This window comes from Oncorhynchus mykiss, chromosome 23 (genome assembly GCF_013265735.2).
Source record: "Oncorhynchus mykiss isolate Arlee chromosome 23, USDA_OmykA_1.1, whole genome shotgun sequence".
Taxonomy (NCBI): Eukaryota; Metazoa; Chordata; class Actinopteri; order Salmoniformes; family Salmonidae; genus Oncorhynchus; species Oncorhynchus mykiss.
In genome coordinates, this window is record NC_048587.1 from 20,570,032 (window position 1) to 20,587,504 (window position 17,473).

Sequence of the window (17,473 nt, forward strand, 5' to 3'; positions counted from 1 at the left end):
AGCTACAAATAACCCCAGTCCACTCTCATACAGCTCCAGTGTGGGACCATCAGGGATATGTCCAGGCATCAGAGAGAAGAGAGAGAGAGAAGAGAGAGAGAGAGAGAGAGAGAGAGAGAGAGAGAGAGAGAGAGAGAGAGAGAGAGAGAGAGAGAGAGAGAGAGAGAGAGAGAGAGAGAGAGAGAGAGAGAGAGAGAGAGAGAGAGAGAGAGAGAGAGAGAGAGAGAGAGAGAGAGAGAGAGAGAGAGAGAGACATAGATGGTGAGAAGGGGAGACGGAAAGAGGGGACGAAAGGAGAAATACAGTAGCGATGCGAAGTTCGGCTCTTTTTTACGGACTTTACTGATTTTTACAACTCTTTCTGTTCAAAAAATAAAAATATTTTTGACTAATTTCTTTCATTTGTAATGCCCAGAGCACGCAGGACCCCCTACTGATGAACAAGAAAGAGTCATGATTCTACAAGCCTCTCGTTCTCTATAGGGGTATTAGAGCTGTCATTTGTGACTGAGACTTATAAAAGTGTGCTTCAAACAATGTACCGTTTTGATTGGTAGGCATAAAAATAGGATTATTTCTCTAACTTTGAAACGATGTCTTTGGGGCCGCAATTGGACTACATTGTGGACTAGTCTTGGCAGAACACAATGCTTGACTGCAGCGAGGGAGATAAGCACAATATCGTTTGCGAACTGCAGCAGCCCCTTAAACGATTAGCTCTCGAGTTTGAGTTTGTTGAGCTGAACATCAATAACATTCAATAATCAATGAATTGCATTCGTTCTTGCACCATGCGATCAATGATCAGTTCGAACATGTATTTTTCTTCTCTATGCTGCCTGCAGCATTAGTTGGTTGGAGCACGTATCCAGAGCTGCTAAGCCGGAGGAGGGCGTATTAATCCCAGGTCAAACGAACAAGTGAAATGAGTGAATCATGACTCTTGAGTCAGTAAAAAGAGTCATTCAAAAATATTGAACTGTTCACAAACTGCACATCACTAAGACACAGTAGAGGTCTTAAAAGGAAAATGAATGCACCTGTACAAGGGCACAATATAACCCAATCTCCTGCCCCCTGCCCCCATCCCCTGCCCCCCTGCCCCCTGCCTCCCACCCCCATCCCCATCCCATCCCATGCCTCCTGCCCCCTGCCTCCTGCCTCCCGCACAAAACACTTTACTCCATCTTGCAAAACACTTACAGTAGATACACTGCCTATGTTACAATGAATGGCGCCTCAGGCCTTCAGCTCCCCATTGGTAGGGATGTCACTGTTGGCTTTAGCCCAGTGTGCAGTGGTGTTGGTGTGCTACCTGACTGATGGAGTAGCAGACAGGGGAGAATGTTTGTGCTCCTAAATCGCTGGGCCTGCAGCCTTCCTGTCAGCCCTGTCCCACCCAACAGACAGCCTGTCAGCAGCTAGCTATGGTGCCTTGTCTGGGAAAGCCATTCTCCCCGCCGGCCACTGTCCCCCAGCTCTCCCACACAGACAGCCTGTCAGCAGCTAGCTATGGTCCCCGCCGGCCACTGTCCCCCAGCTCTCCCACACAGACAGCCTGTCAGCAGCTAGCTATGGTCCCCGCCGGCCACTGTCCCCCAGCTCTCCCACACAGACAGCCTGTCAGCAGCTAGCTATGGTCCCCGCCGGCCACTGTCCCCCAGCTCTCCCACACAGACAGCCTGTCAGCAGCTAGCTATGGTCCCCGCCGGCCACTGTCCCCCAGCTCTCCCACACAGACAGCCTGTCAGCAGCTAGCTATGGTCCCCGCCGGCCACTGTCCCCCAGCTCTCCCACACAGACAGCCTGTCAGCAGCTAGCTATGGTCCCCGCCGGCCACTGTCCCCCAGCTCTCCCACACAGACAGCCTGTCAGCAGCTAGCTATGGTCCCCGCCGGCCACTGTCCCCCAGCTCTCCCACACAGACAGCCTGTCAGCAGCTAGCTATGGTCCCCGCCGGCCACTGTCCCCCAGCTCTCCCACACAGACAGCCTGTCAGCAGCTAACTATGGTCCCCGCCGGCCACTGTCCCCCAGCTCTCCCACACAGACAGCCTGTCAGCAGCTAGCTATGGTCCCCGCCGGCCACTGTCCCCCAGCTCTCCCACACAGACAAACCAGGCTACATGTTTGGCTTCAGACTGCTGTCTTTGACCCCATACAGGGAAATATTGGACCAGTAGAGTTCCACCAGGGGAGCTCAAAAGAAGACCCTCTTTTTCCTTGCAGACTCGCTTTCTCCATACCCCCCCCCCCCCCACATCCCTCCAGTCTAGCCTAGCATGTGTGTTCTCAGCCCCTTCCTCTTGCATCCCCTTGCGTCTTCCATGCTGATTGATGTCTGCGTTCTGTCTGAGACGCCCCTCCAGCTTCTCTCTCCATATGCTCCACAGAGCTGCTCCACAGAGCTGGAGAAGTCTACCGTGCCGTGCGAAGGATCTGCTTACATACGGAGGCAGCTCTTATGGAGGCAGAAGAGGGATAGAGGGATGAAGGCGGACATGTTTTATCACTGTTGAGGCCAGGGACTCCAAGCTGTGTCAGAGTAGTTAAGGCATGTGTTGAACATGGTGCAGGGGGGCTGTCAGACAACAGCAGAGCCTTAATCACCCAGAAGTAGCTTAATCACCCAGAAACCCCAGAAAGTAAAGAGCTACAAACTACTGGGAGGTAACGGCCAAATTAATGCTCAGCCCCCAGAGAGAAACCAGTACGTTTTTTGGGTCACGGTGTGATGAGGTTGATGGAGGTAAACCGGCATAATACAGTGAACGCTAGAGTGCAGAGAGACTGAACGACATGAGAGGCAATGTCTAAAAAGGGACACTCCGCTGGCCGAACTCTGCGTAGTCTGGAGCGATGGCGCAGCGTAGCAGACACAGGAAGCCCTGGTGTGACACGGGGGATTATACTGCAGGTAAAGAACGCAGGACCTTTCAGCAGGCAGCGGCAGTTTGATGGAGAGGTTGACGGTTCTCATGAGTGGAGCCTGATATGTCTATAGGGTCTTAAAGAAGCAGAGCAGGTTGTTAAAGCAGACCTTTTCCCCCATCAGCTCTCCCATGCCAGCATCAGTCAGATCAATGCTCCTTCCTACATGGGAACGGCGCTCCTTCCTTCTACTTGGAAATGACATTTGGCAAACTTGTCTTTTAAATACTATGTCTATTATGTATATAATACAGTTGGCTCCAGTCTATTAGTCCTTGGCATATGACTACATCATATTAGTTCCCCTTTATGTCCACATCATCTTTTTTTAAAAATCTTATGGCAAATATTTAGGCGGCCCAAAAGTCTGTAATCCAGTGGTTTTGCCTGCTTTCTGGTTTAGAGGAAAAAGCCCTCTCTCCCCTTGGCCATGCTCCCTGCATCTCTGCCCTGTCTGGTGTGAACAGCTGACAGCCGCAGACGAAATGTTGAGCTCAGGAGTCTGGGGTTTTGGGGAAGTTTGGATGGGTGGGGGGTGGGGTGGTGGGTGGGCGGGGGTACATGCAAAGTAGTAAAGACAGGACGTAGAGAGAGACGTTGGTGAAGGGAAAAGGAAGATGTGAATGGGAGAAAAAAAAGGAAGGGGAGCTGAGGAACTTTCTATAAAGACTTGTGTCACTGAATGCAGAAAAGTAGAAGGGGAAAGGTTGGAGGAGGCTAGTCTGGGAAGGGATGCGGTAAACCTCGTACAGATGTTTGTGATCAATACTCTTCTCTCTGTCTCGCTAGTCTCCTTCTCATTCTCTCTCTCTCTCCCTCCCCCTCTCTTTCTCTGCCTGTCTGATATGAGGGCTGGGTTTGGTGGTGAGGGAGGAAGGAAGGGGAGAGGATAGGCGAATGGGTGGACGGGTAGGCTGATAGTTTCTATCTCGGTGCAGTGGGTAGCCTGTGACTTCATCCTAAAGTGCAGAGAGGGAGAGAGAGAGAGAGGAGGTGATCTTAGGAAGAGACAGCAAAAGCATTTTGGGAGAACTTTCTTTCGGACAGAGGTGCCAAAGACCTAGAACATTTGCTAGGTGGGAGACAGGAAAGAAAGGGAGGGAGAAAGTGAGAGAGAGAAATAAGAAGAGGGAGGGGGGGGGGGAGAGGCATAGACAGGGAGGGAGAAAGTGAGAGAGAGAAATAAGAAGAGGGAGGGGGGGAAGGCAGAGAAAGGGAGGGAGAAAGTGAGAGAGAGAAATAAGAAGAGGGAGGGGGGGAAGGCAGAGAAAGGGAGGGAGAAAGTGAGAGAGAGAAATAAGAAGAGGGAGGGGGGGAAGGCAGAGAAAGGGAGGGAGAAAGTGAGAGAGAGAAATAAGAAGAGGGAGGGGGGGGGGAAGGCAGAGAAAGGGAGGGAGAAAGTGAGAGAGAGAAATAAGAAGAGGGAGGGGGGGAAGGCAGAGAAAGGGAGGGAGAAAGTGAGAGAGATAAATAAGAAGAGGGAGGGGGGGAAGGCAGAGAAAGGGAGGGAGAAAGTGAGAGAGAGAAATAAGAAGAGGGAGGGGGAAGGCAGAGAAAGGGAGGGAGAAAGTGAGAGAGAGAAATAAGAAGAGGGAGGGGGGGAAGGCAGAGAACGGGAGGGAGAAAGTGAGAGAGAGAAATAAGAAGAGGGAGGGGGGGAAGGCAGAGAAAGGGAGGGAGAAAGTGAGAGAGAGAAATAAGAAGAGGGAGAGGGGAAGGCAGAGAAAGGGAGGGAGAAAGTGAGAGAGAGAAATAAGAAGAGGGAGGGGGGGAAGGCAGAGAAAGGGAGGGAGAAAGTGAGAGAGAGAAATAAGACGAGGGAGGGGGGAAGGCAGAGAAAGGTAGGGAGAAAGTGAGAGAGAGAAATAAGAAGAGGGAGAGGGGAAGGCAGAGAAAGGGAGGGAGAAAGTGAGAGAGAGAGAAATAAGACGAGGGAGGGGGGGAGGCATAGACAGGGAGGGAGAAAGTGAGAGAGAGAAATAAGAAGAGGGAGGGGGGGAAGGCAGAGAAAGGGAGGGAGAAAGTGAGAGAGAGAAATAAGAAGAGGGAGAGGGGAAGGCAGAGAAAGGGAGGGAGAAAGTGAGAGAGAGAAATAAGAAGAGGGAGAGGGGAAGGCAGAGAAAGGGAGGGAGAAAGTGAGAGAGAGAAATAAGACGAGGGAGGGGGGAAGGCAGAGAAAGGTAGGGAGAAAGTGAGAGAGAGAAATAAGAAGAGGGAGAGGGGAAGGCAGAGAAAGGGAGGGAGAAAGTGAGAGAGAGAGAAATAAGACGAGGGAGGGGGGGAGGCATAGACAGGGAGGGAGAAAGTGAGAGAGAGAAATAAGAAGAGGGAGGGGGGGAAGGCAGAGAAAGGGAGGGAGAAAGTGAGAGAGAGAAATAAGAAGAGGGAGAGGGGAAGGCAGAGAAAGGGAGGGAGAAAGTGAGAGAGAGAAATAAGAAGAGGGAGAGGGGAAGGCAGAGAAAGGGAGGGAGAAAGTGAGAGAGAGAGAAATAAGACGAGGGAGAGGGGAAGGCAGAGAAAGGGAGGGAGAAAGTAAGAGAGAGAAATAAGAAGAGGGAGAGGGGAAGGCAGAGAAAGGGAGGGAGAAAGTGAGAGAGATAAATAAGAAGAGGGAGAGGGGAAGGCAGAGAAAGGGAGGGAGAAAGTGAGAGAGAGAAATAAGAAGAGGGGGGGGGGGGAAGGCAGAGAAAGGGAGGGAGAAAGTGAGAGAGAGAAATAAGAAGAGGGAGGGGGGGAAGGCAGAGAAAGGGAGGGAGAAAGTGAGAGAGAGAAATAAGAAGAGGGAGGGGTGGAAGGCAGAGAAACCAGGGCCGACTACACCGCCATGCCCACTCGTTGTGCGTCTTGGAATAAAGCATGGCATTGTGATCTGCCAATACCCACCTCTCAGGGAACTTGACTTTTGATGAAGAATTGGAGTGCATCCCAGAGTTTTGTTTGCTGAGCTCTCTCTCCCTCTGTTTTTTCTCTTTCCCTCCTCATGTTTCAGAGACGCCACCGGATTTAGAAGCAGTGGGAGAGAAAGAGAGAGGGAATGAAAGAGAAAGATAAAAGGGGAAAGGAGAGACACAACGGGGGTATATGTGAATAGAGAGGACAACAGTCCTTTCAGTTATTGTTTTGACTGAACTCGTTGTTCGTGATCGTCTGTGACAGGCCACTCAAGGTGTTACTGACTAACCAATGGATACAAGACTGACTAGACTCTCCCTCCCTTCCCTCTTCTTTCTGATGGTGTGCTGTGCGTCCCGACTGGCAGTGGGGAACCACACGGGACGGATCAAGGTGGTCTTCACACCCACCATCTGCAAAGTGACCTGCACAGGGGGGCGGTGCCAGAACAACTGTGAGCTGGGGAACACCACCACCATCGTCAGTGAGAACGGCCATGCCGCAGACACCCTCACTGCCCCCAACTTCAGAGTAGGTGAGTGATCTCTGGTCCAGTTTATCATCACTCTTCCCCACCTGCTTCTGTCTTGTGTTCATCCAATGTGGTCGCTGTCTTGTGTCTGGTGATTAATGCGGTAGAAAGCATCCGGCATCAGGGTGGTTTATTATGTTGTGTGTGTTGGTGCGTGTGCGCATGATCTGCGTTCTGTATGAGGTGAGAAACTATTTTGATGATTGATGTTTACATTATGTGCCGACTGTATTTTCCTGTATAAACGTGTAGTATCTGATTTACATGCTATATACCAGGGATTATCAACTGGATTCAGCCGCAGGACGATTGTTTCTGGAGCGGATGGTCAGGGAGCCAGAATATAATCACAAATCATTTGTATACTGCAAATTGACCGCAAGAAGCCCAAACAAATATCAAATTTGACTAAAACATAATCATTTCAAACCTTGCTTACATTTTCATACGATCTCAAAATGTAAATCACTTGGAGATGATTTCCTGGTGTTTTTACAGTATTTGATGTCCATCAATGATGGTCAGAAAACTTGGGGGGCCAAATGAAATCATTCGCGGACCAAATTAGGCCCGCGGGCTGCCAGTTGGGGAACCCTGCTATATGCAAAATAGAATAGTGACTGTTCCAATACAGGATCACAAAAGGTGGGTGTTCCTTAATGTGTTGCACAGACCCTGGAAAAGTCTAGTATGTTAATCTGTCTCAATCCTTATACGGAGCTCACCACTGTCTGTTGCCCCTTGCTCTTGACACAGACATGTGGGAAAACCCAAAGAAAACCAATTCCTGTCTGACTCAGCAGCAAACACAGATAGGAGAGCGCTCGCTCTGCTTCTGTGACTTTAATCATGTTTACATACTGCTTTACTCATCTGATATGTAGAAACTGTATTCTATTTTACTGTATTTTAGTCAATGCCACTCCGACATTGATCGTCCCAATATTTATATATTTCTTAATTCCATTCTTTTACTTTTAGATTTGTGTGTATTGTTGTGCATAGTTAGATACTACTGCACTGTTGGAGCTAGGAACACAAGCATTTTGCTACACCCACAATAACATCTGCTAAATGTGTGTATGTGACCAATACCATTTGATGTTGTTACTCAGTTTGTGGTTCAAGATACTTTCTTTAATCATCACTAAATGCCTATCTCATGTTGTGAAGTGCATGCAAATTTAGCAGCTTAACTTGCCTTTTCCTGCTCTTTGTGCAGATCTGCAGTCTCGAGCGTTGCTCTGTCCGTGTGACTGTCTCTTTAAATGAGAGCACCTGGCGCAGTATCAGCCTAATGTACCCGTCGAGGCATGCAGTCTGTCCCAGGCCGGCTCTTCCCTACATGCTCAGAGCCAAGAGAGCTATTAAGTAGCACAGACGAGAGCCTAAAAAAAGGAGAGCAACGTTTCATTTACAGTGTGCGGGCCCATCTCCAGCAGCAGAGATGGAATAAATCCCATGGTTGTTTATCATACCTGAGTGATGAGAAAGAAGGAGGAGGAGGGAGAGTTTTGCTTCATAATAACAAAAGGGGGGGGGGGGGGATGTGTCCCTGCTTGCTACAGGGTGTTGGCTAATTAACACGCTTACCAAGCCCATAACAAGCTTAAGTTGTTTTGTGATTTGTGACTCATTTATCCAGGGCGAGTTGCAACTGTTCTTTTTACCCACTTAACACGGTACTAAATGCCTGTTGGAGGCTCTGCAAAGGAAAAATGTATTTTACAGTCCTGTGGAAAGAGGGTTAGATCATAGTGGTGGGTTGAACTGTGCTGTTCTTACGACATTTTGTGCAATTAAAACACAATACATCCTTTGAGAATATGATAGGAATAATTTGATGATGTGGGTTGGATTGGGGAAAACAAAGGCGTTAAGATGAGGGGGGAAAAAAACCTGCCGGTGATTTTAAGCATCCGTCTGATTTACAAGCAGCAGCAGTCTCATTTTCTCCACATTCCTTTTTGGGTTGCTGCCCTGCCTAGTCAGCGCTCAGGGCTGGAGGCCTGGTGGTTTTGGGCCGCCATATTACCCTCTGTCGCCGATGGAGACAGCCCCTCAACTCTCCCTGCAGTCCAACTCCGCTAGACTTGTATGTGGAAAGAGAGAAGGACCCAGCTGTACAGTCTACTGGCTTGCAGATTGTATAACGGTCTTGTTCAGTTTCCATATCAGCTCCTTACTGATAACGGAATAACATTTCTCCCTCGCATCCTCTCTCTCTCTCTCTCTCTCTCTCTCTCTCTCTTCTTTGTCTCTCTCCACTGTCACAGTATTCTATGGGGGATAAGGGACTCTTTCAGAGTGGTGTTTCTCCAGACCTCAGTGGTCTTTTTGGCGTGTTGTGTCCCCTGTTGTGCGCATTGCCTGTCCAAGTATTGTGAGCCTCCTGGATCGGTCCAGGCTTCATATTTAAAAATGGTCACGGCTGCCAGTTCATTTTGTGTGTTAGCTTCGTTCTAGACGATTTCATCAAAATAATTCCTCTGTTTCCTATTATACGGCCATAGCGGGAATTAATACAAATGTATCAGCATGGCGTCTCATTCTTCTCCTCTTCCTATTAACCATGTCACTGTACAGTAATTCACTTTCCACACGCTTGGCGATTGGCCTCTGGGCTTACTCTTGCAATTATCACTCTCTCTCAACCAATGAGTGTAAACCTTGGGATGTATTTATATGTCAACTTCCCCATGTTCTCTCATATTTGCTGTTTTTCAGCAACAGTTGTCGACAACCATCCCCCTCCCCACCACCAGCTATACTACCCTTAAAGAGATACTTCGGGATATTGGCAGAGTCAGAGAAACTGATGGATACCATTTGTATGTATTTGTGTCCAGTAGAAAGGAAGTTGGAGGTAGTTTTGCGAGCCAATGCTAACTAGCATTAGTTAGCAATTGTACTAGCGATAGTTAGCAACTTCCTTCAAACTGCATTCCTCAGAGACAAGGCCATATCCCAAACTATTTAATACAATTCTATTTTGCAATCTGTCTCTGTTGTTCATCCAGTTAAACCTGTACTCGATTGAACTCAAGATGGAGGTGAGATGGAGGGAAGCATTTTATATATACCCCTTTTCTTCACACAGCACCTCTACAAATACACGACATGGCCAAAAGTATGTGGACATCCCTTCAAATTTGTGGATTCAGCTATTTCAGTCACATCCGTTGCTGACAGGTGTATAAAATCGAGTACACAGCCATGCAATCGCCATAGACAAACATTGGCAGTAGAATGGCCGCAACTGAAGAGCTCAGTGACTTTCAACGTGGCACCATCACAGGATGCCACCTTTCCAAAAAGTTAGTTCCTCAAATTTCTGCATTGCTAGAGCGTCCCCGGTCAACTGTAAGTGCCGTTATTGTGAAGTGGAAACGTTTAGGAGCAACAACAGCTCAGCCGCGAAGTGGTAGGCCACACAAGCTCACAGAACGGGACCGTCGACTGCTGAAGCGCGTAGCAAGGTAAAAATTGAAGCAACATCAACACAAGAACTGTTTGTCGGGAGCTTCATGAAATGGCCAAGCAGCCGCACACAATCCTAAGATCACCATGCAGAATGCCAAACATTGGCTGAAGTGTTGTAAAGCTTGCCGCCATTGGACTCTGGAGCAGTGGAAACGCGTTCTCTGGAGTGATGAATCACGCTTCACTATCTGGTAGTCTGACGGATGAATCTGGGTTTGGCGGATACCAGGAGAACGCTATCTGCCCCAATGCAGTGCCAAACTGTAAAGTTTGGTGGGGAAGGCCCTTTCCTGTTTCAGCATGACAATGCCCCCGTGCACAAAGCAAGGTCCATTTTTTTGTCGAGATCGGTGTGGAAGAACTGGCCTGCACAGAGCCCTGACCTCAACTCCTTCGAACACCTTTGGGATGAATTGGAATGCTAACTGCGAGACAGTGTTCGACCTCACTAATGCTCTTGTGGCTGAATGGAAATAAGTCCCCACAGCAATGTTCCAACATCTAGTGGAAAGCCTTCCCAGGAGAGTGGAGGCTGTTATAGCGGCAAAGAGGGGACCAACTTCATATTAACGCCCATGATTGTGGAATGAGATGCTTGACGAGCAGGTGTCCGCATACTTTTGGCCATGTAGTGTATGTCCCATTTCAGGGAGGAGGTAAAGAAAGAAGCCGATAGATTTCCCCGGCTCTCAGGACAATTTCCATAAATGTTCTAATTCCTCAGGTAACCTGTTCAGTTTTTACAGAGGTGAGAAGGACCGTAATGGAGGGGTTCCCATTCCATTTTTTGGACGTCCATGTTGACTTTGGGTGGAGGTAGTTGTCTGGAGGCCTATGTGTCTGGAGTCCTGCATGAGACTTGATTAATGAGCATTACACACTAATAGTGCGTTTAGGCTTTCACTGGACCAAAGGAGTGTAATCAGGTGTTTGGTCTGTGCCTAATTGAAAGCATGTGAGGCTCCTGGGGAAAGAAACAAGTCTGCAGCTCTCTCTCTGTCTGCCTTGTAAAGGAGAGTGCCAGGTATTTAACTGAAACACTTTCACTGAGTTTTATAGGCTCCCTTCTCTCCCACGTACGCAAGTTATGGCTGGGTGATCATCTGGTGAAGAATAAAACCTGTAGCTATGGAGGAAGGGGAGAGTCCAGCGGTTGCCAGTGGCGGAGCGTGCTGGAGAGTTTATGAGCTGTGCAGCTCCAGCCTTATATGGAGCTGGAGATGGCTGGAGTCAACTGCTCCTCTGGTATCTGTCATTTCCTCCTTGTCAGATTTCATTAGTTTATAATCACCGCACTGTCATTTCCTCCCTCCAAGTTTTGTTTTCTTCTTTGTAGATTGCATTTATTTTGTCATCCCTACCTGGGAGGCAGGGAAGCGCTGCCCTGTTTTTACAGTCTCAGTGGATGGGCTGCCTGCGGTGGAGTGGGAAGCGATGGGGGGCTTCTCTGGTTGCCAGATCCTGTGCCCACAGTAAACACCAGGCACTAGCCTCTCTCGTGAGTCTAGGGTTGCCTTGTCTGGGCCAACCTGCCTCACTGCTCTAACCACTAAGTGTGATTTTTCTGTGAAATGCCAGACACCACGTCTTAAAATCTCATTAGGCACCCAGGGGCCCTACACTGTGTTGCTGCTGACCCAGCCTCCTCTAATCACACATCCCTGGCCCGCGGAAGGAGCACAGCAGCCTGCATTAATGAACAACTTCCAGGGCTCCAGGGCTCCGGTCGTCCCTCTCTTTCCCTCTCTCACTTTCCACTCTCAACCATTTAGTGGATGAGGAGGAAATTAGTCAGTGTGGTTGTGTGTGTGTTCGTCAGGGGCGCAACTTTGGCTTTAGAAGTGGGGGGGACATAATTATTATTTTTTTATTTTTTATTATCCAGTCGGATAAACATGCCAAACAGCCTACCGACCTCTCGGAGGCGTCTGCGTGGTCCTAAAGCACACCATTGCCTCGTTTGGATCACATTCCAGTGATAAAACTGGGGGGGACAAAATGCAATTCCAGAATGTGTGGGGGGCATGTCCCCCCCGTCTCCAGTGAACGTTGCGCCCTTGCCGTTAGGGTATTTGTGTTAACTGTATCTGTGTACATCTGTGTGTGTGTGTGTGTGTCCACAGTCCACCAGGTGAAATAGTCTCCTTAAACTCTTTTACTCTGTGGTAGTCAAAAGGAAACATCTGGAGCGCATAAGACTGTGGCTGATTTTGGAACTGAGGTACTGAGGTCACTCTCTCTGACTCAGCTGATTAAGGCATTTAGGCCGTTCATATTTTTTAAACCTTTGCAGTGATCATAAAACCAAACCATGTACACTGTATCACTGCTGTTAATGACATAGTCAACACCATAGTACCCTCCAAGCTCGTCATCAAGCTCGAGACCCTGGGTCTCGACCCCGCCCTGTGCAACTGGGTACTGGACTTCCTGACGGGCCGCCCCCAGGTGGTGAGGGTAGGCAACAACATCTCCTCCCCGCTGATCCTCAACACTGGGGCCCCACAAGGGTGCGTTCTGAGCCCTCTCCTGTACTCCCTGTTCACCCACGACTGCGTGGCCACGCACGCCTCCAACTCAATCATCAAGTTTGCGGACGACACAACAGTGGTAGGCTTGATTACCAACAACGATGAGACGGCCTACAGGGAGGAGGTGAGGGCCCTCGGAGTGTGGTGTCAGGAAAATAACCTCACACTCAACGTCAACAAAACTAAGGAGATGATTGTGGACTTCAGGAAACAGCAGAGGGAACACCCCCCTATCCACATCGATGGAACAGTAGTGGAGAGGGTAGCAAGTTTTAAGTTCCTCGGCATACACATCACAGACAAACTGAATTGGTCCACTCACACAGACAGCATCGTGAAGAAGGCGCAGCAGCGCCTCTTCAACCTCAGGAGGCTGAAGAAATTCGGCTTGTCACCAAAAGCACTCACAAACTTCTACAGATGCACAATCGAGAGCATCCTGGCGGGCTGTATCACCGCCTGGTATGGCAACTGCACCGCCCTCAACCGTAAGGCTCTCCAGAGGGTAGTGAGGTCTGCACAACGCATCACCGGGGGCAAACTACCTGCCCTCCAGGACACCTACACCACCCGATGTCACAGGAAGGCCATAAAGATCATCAAGGACATCAACCACCCGAGCCACTGCCTGTTCACCCCGCTATCATCCAGAAGGCGAGGTCAGTACAGGTGCATCAAAGCTGGGACCGAGAGACTGAAAAACAGCTTCTATCTCAAGGCCATCAGACTGTTAAACAGCCACCACTAACACTGAGTGGCTGCTGCCAACACACTGACACTGACTCAACTCCAGCCACTTTAATAATGGGAATTGATGGGAAATGATGTAAATATATCACTAGCCACTTTAAACAATGCTACCTTATATAAATGTTACTTACCCTACATTATTCATCTCATATGCATACGTATATACTGTACTCTATATCATCGACGGTATCCTTATGTAATACATGTATCACTAGCCACTTTATACTATACTATGCCACTTTGTTTACATACTCATCTCATTTGTACATACTGTACCCGATACCATCTACTGTATCTTGCCTATGCTGCTCTGTACCATCACTCATTCATATATCCTTATGTACATATTCTTTATCCCCTTACACTGTGTACAAGACAGTAGTTTGGAATTGTTAGTTAGATTACTTGTTATTACTGCATTGTCGGAACTAGAAGCACAAGCATTTCGCTACACTCGAATTAACATCTGCTAACCATGTGTATGTGACAAATAAAATTTGATTTGATTTGATGTTGACATTGCTATTAATTGTACAAAAAAAAAAATGTAAAAAGAATATTGAATATTTTGTGACTACTACGATGTGTGGATTAATTTCCTTTGAATGCTCTTACATTGATTTCCCTTAAGTGGCTGACTATCAGAGGTCAATCAGATCAGGTCTGATAAAGTTAAATGGCTGTTTGAAAGAGTGGGTTTTCCCTTCCCACCCTGTGATGTTTTGGCACACACAGCTCCAGTAGCTTGTTTTCCGCCCACAACAAGATGAGTGTGTAACCATTATGGTGTGGTTAGTGGTTCTAGGGGATGGGTTGACAAAACACGTTCTATCAGATGAAGTTGGGTGGTTTTGGGGGTCATTCACCCCGGTAAGCAGTCTATGTAGTTATGATCTCATTAGGCTCTGGGAACCACAGCTGTGGCTTCTGGTGGAGGCTCTATGACATCATACTGAGGGCTGCGGAGGAGGAGGAGGGCAAACCGGATGTCAGTCAACAAGAGACACAGTTACTCATCACATTAGGCATTGTGATTGACATTTTTAATGCGCGAATGAACCTCATTCAAAGAGACTGGAGGTGTCGGGTCACGTGGTCAGGAAAAATGACCGACCCTACGTACTCATCCAATTCGGTTTGATTTGGGGCCCACCAAACCCATGATTATCATGTGTAGATCCTGCTCTGTTCAAATGACCAGTCAGTACAAATGTGGCAAACGGCTTGTCAACCAGTTTGATTAGCCATATATACTCTCTCAAAGCACATTTTACATCGATGCTGTCTCTTCCAGACACCCCATATGTCAACAATAACCCGTTGTCCCTGAGATGCCTAGCAAACAGGATGTCACCTGATGCTCCTAATGCCACCAGCTGCATGGTAATGACATGGGTCAGACCTGGGAGGGGACTGGTGCTGGGGAAGGGCAGAGTCAGAGAGGACTTCAAACAGAACTCTAGAGCAGGTCCCTGTATGGGCCAGATAGGATCAGAGGCAGCCGGAATGTGAGGTTTGGGAGCGGTGTTGTAGTCACCATAATGAGAGGGTTGGGGAGAGGCAGATTTATTACAGCTGTCATTGTGTCACCGCTGCAAATCCTAACAAACCTTGCCTGTCCCTTTTCTAGGAAAAACACACTAAATGAAAGGGAAAAAACGTGGATACAATATGTGGGCAGTATGGTAGTGACCCGGAGGCACTGAACACAAAGACTATAGGTCCCAGGGCAAAGAGCTACTATATACTAATGTTGTTGCTACAGTTGGAACATGTATAACTTTCGCTATAATAAACTCGAATGCCTCTTTCGAGGAATTTGGAACACCATTTTCATTTTGAAACACTAGCGCGAGGCTAATGTCTACGGTTGCCTCTGAAGGTCTGAAAAGTGTGTGATTTGCGTCAGAACACGTAACACCACCAGGGATTTCTGCTGTGTGTCTTTGTTTGACATGCTTTACTACAACGTTGCAATAGAGTGCCAGAAGAGGCGTGATTACTACTTCTCTCTCTCTCGCTCAATTGAGCAATCGACTCGCGGTTTGCTGAGGAGATTCCTGCACTGGTCGAAAGGGCGACAGACCCAGGAAGCCTAGACGGCAGAGACTGTGGTGTTCCCCGTAGGCAGCAGGTATTCCCATTTGAGAGAGAGAGAGAGCAAGAGAGAGAGACCGCCTCTCTGTCTGCTGGTTGGACTGACAGCTTGATTCATGCTGGCGACCCACACGCCATTGACAAATATTTCAAATACACTGGGGGGGGGGATTCAGTTCCCTCAGACCTTGTCAGAGGATGGATCGGCAAACAAACCCTCCACAGAAGGTCCTTCAGCCTGGCAATTATTGAAACTTACTGCCTGAATGGAGCCTTTAATGTTCTCCTTTGGATTCTATATTTCTCATTTGTTTTTGTTTCTTTAAATCTGGCGTGTGGTGCGTGTGGTGAGCTGAGGGGTGTGGTGGCATGTGCGGCACGTGCGGAGACTAGCTGGAAATATGAAGAAATTCCTTTGTGGATGAATACGCCTTGGGTGACTGACAACTGAGACAGAGAGAGAACGTGAAAAGTGAGACTGTAGGTGTGAATGATGGTTTGAGAGAGATAGTAAAAAGAATGGAACACTTACTCAATTTTGAGTATGAACATCAAGGCATTTCTGTGTCATTGCCCCCTCTGGAGAGTAATACTTTCCTGGTCACACCTCTGTCATTTGGTTTGGGTCTTAGCCTCAAGCAGCCTTATCTGGGCCTGAAGTCTCCCTCAGAACCAGGCTGAGCTCTTCATGACTGTCAGAGTCCGGATGGAAAACACACCCTAGGGCTGAATACATGAATACATCACAGGCTCCTCAATTAATCCAGGTTTGCTGAGGAATTATGCAGTCTCCAGGCATAATGGATCATTTGCCATCCCCCTCCTTGCTTCTTTGTGATGAATATTGATGGCGGGGGAGCCAGGCAGTGTTTGGACACTGAGCTGAATGTGTAATGGCGTAGAACCCCGGAAGACGAGGACGGAGATGTGAACGATGGCTGAACAACACAGGCTTTGTTCTCCCTGGTCTGGATGGATCCATCATGCTTTTTAATGTTGCAGCTTGTGATTCCGGCTTCATATCTTTGTGTGCCAAAGCACAAACCTCCTAGAGGAGGTCTTTGGCATATGGACGCTGGAGTGGGAGAGAGAGAGAGAGCACTCAGAGAAGAAAACAATATTGGAAGACGATAACTCTTGGAGAAATGTCAAACAAAGTTCATAAACAGTGGTTGTTTTGTCTACTTGCTCTTTATTTAAAGGTTGATCAGCCTCCGAGTTAAAAAACGTTTCCAACAATAAACTGCTGTGAAATGCTCAGAGTGTGTGTGTGTGTGTGTGTGTGTGTATTATCATTGGGTTCGCTGTCACCTGTGGACACAGCTGGCTAAACTTCACGTTCTTTGTGTTCTTTAGTGGTGTGCCATCTTCCCTGCATGAATGGAGGGAAGTGCAGTGCCAGGGACAAGTGTCAGTGCCCGCCTACCTTCACAGGGAAGTTCTGTCAGATGCCTGTTCAGAATGGGAATGGGCAGCAGCGCCAGAATGGACAGCAGCAGACGTCCCAGATTCACTCCACTCACACTCTGCCGCTCACCTTCAGCAATGGACAGAACCCTGGTAAGATAGAGTCCAGAAACATGGAGTTAAGGATGATTTTTTGAAAATGTTAGTTTTTCATGCACAGGCATAGAGGTACAAAAATGAAGGAGTATCCAGTAAGTGTACATCCAGTAAGTGCAGTCGGGGAACATTAAGTTCCTCTTTTCAATAACGTTGACCCAACGTTTCCTCTTTCCCTTGTCTCCCCTAGTGAAATATGCCCCCAGCATCGTGAACATCCACGTGAAGCATCCCCCAGAGGCCTCGGTGCAGATCCACCAGGTCTCCCAGTTGGATGCCAATGGGCAGAATGGCCACTCCCAGACCCAGTCCCACTACACCTACCACCACTCAGAGAGCAGCCAGAAGATCCAGCAGCAGGGACACAACATCATCTACCCCAACCTGCAGAGCTACGTACCCCAGTATCAGCCTGTCTCCAACAGCCAGCTGGGGCGCTGCTTCCAAGAGACCACTGGCACACAGGTCAGAGAGGGACTAGGGGGGAGGGGAGGGATGGAGAGAGAGAGAGGAGGGATGGTGGTGAAGAGTGGGGTAGAGAGAGGATAACTGGAAGTGTTGAGAGTGCAGATTGAGAGTATTGGAAGACAAGTTAGAGAAGGACAAGTGGAAAAGTGGGGGTTGGAGAAAGAGAGTGGAAATAAGAGGGGGAGAGTTTGTTAGGATTTGTGGTTAATGAGTACTGCTTCAATGCC

General features: G+C 48.4%; 1 protein-coding gene across 5 annotated transcripts in view; it reads left to right on the forward strand.

The window, feature by feature from the left end:
- The window catches only part of LOC110502431 (latent-transforming growth factor beta-binding protein 1), a 144,047-nt gene that overhangs the window by 51,221 nt on the left and 75,353 nt on the right, over positions 1-17,473 (forward strand). For all 5 annotated transcript variants that reach the window (XM_036959792.1, XM_036959791.1, XM_036959796.1 and 2 more), the window contains exons 5-7: positions 6,190-6,357; positions 16,572-16,775; positions 16,969-17,243. In XM_036959792.1, coding sequence (XP_036815687.1) covers positions 6,190-6,357; positions 16,572-16,775; positions 16,969-17,243 — 647 coding nt within the window. The remainder of the gene's footprint in view (positions 1-6,189; positions 6,358-16,571; positions 16,776-16,968; positions 17,244-17,473) is intronic.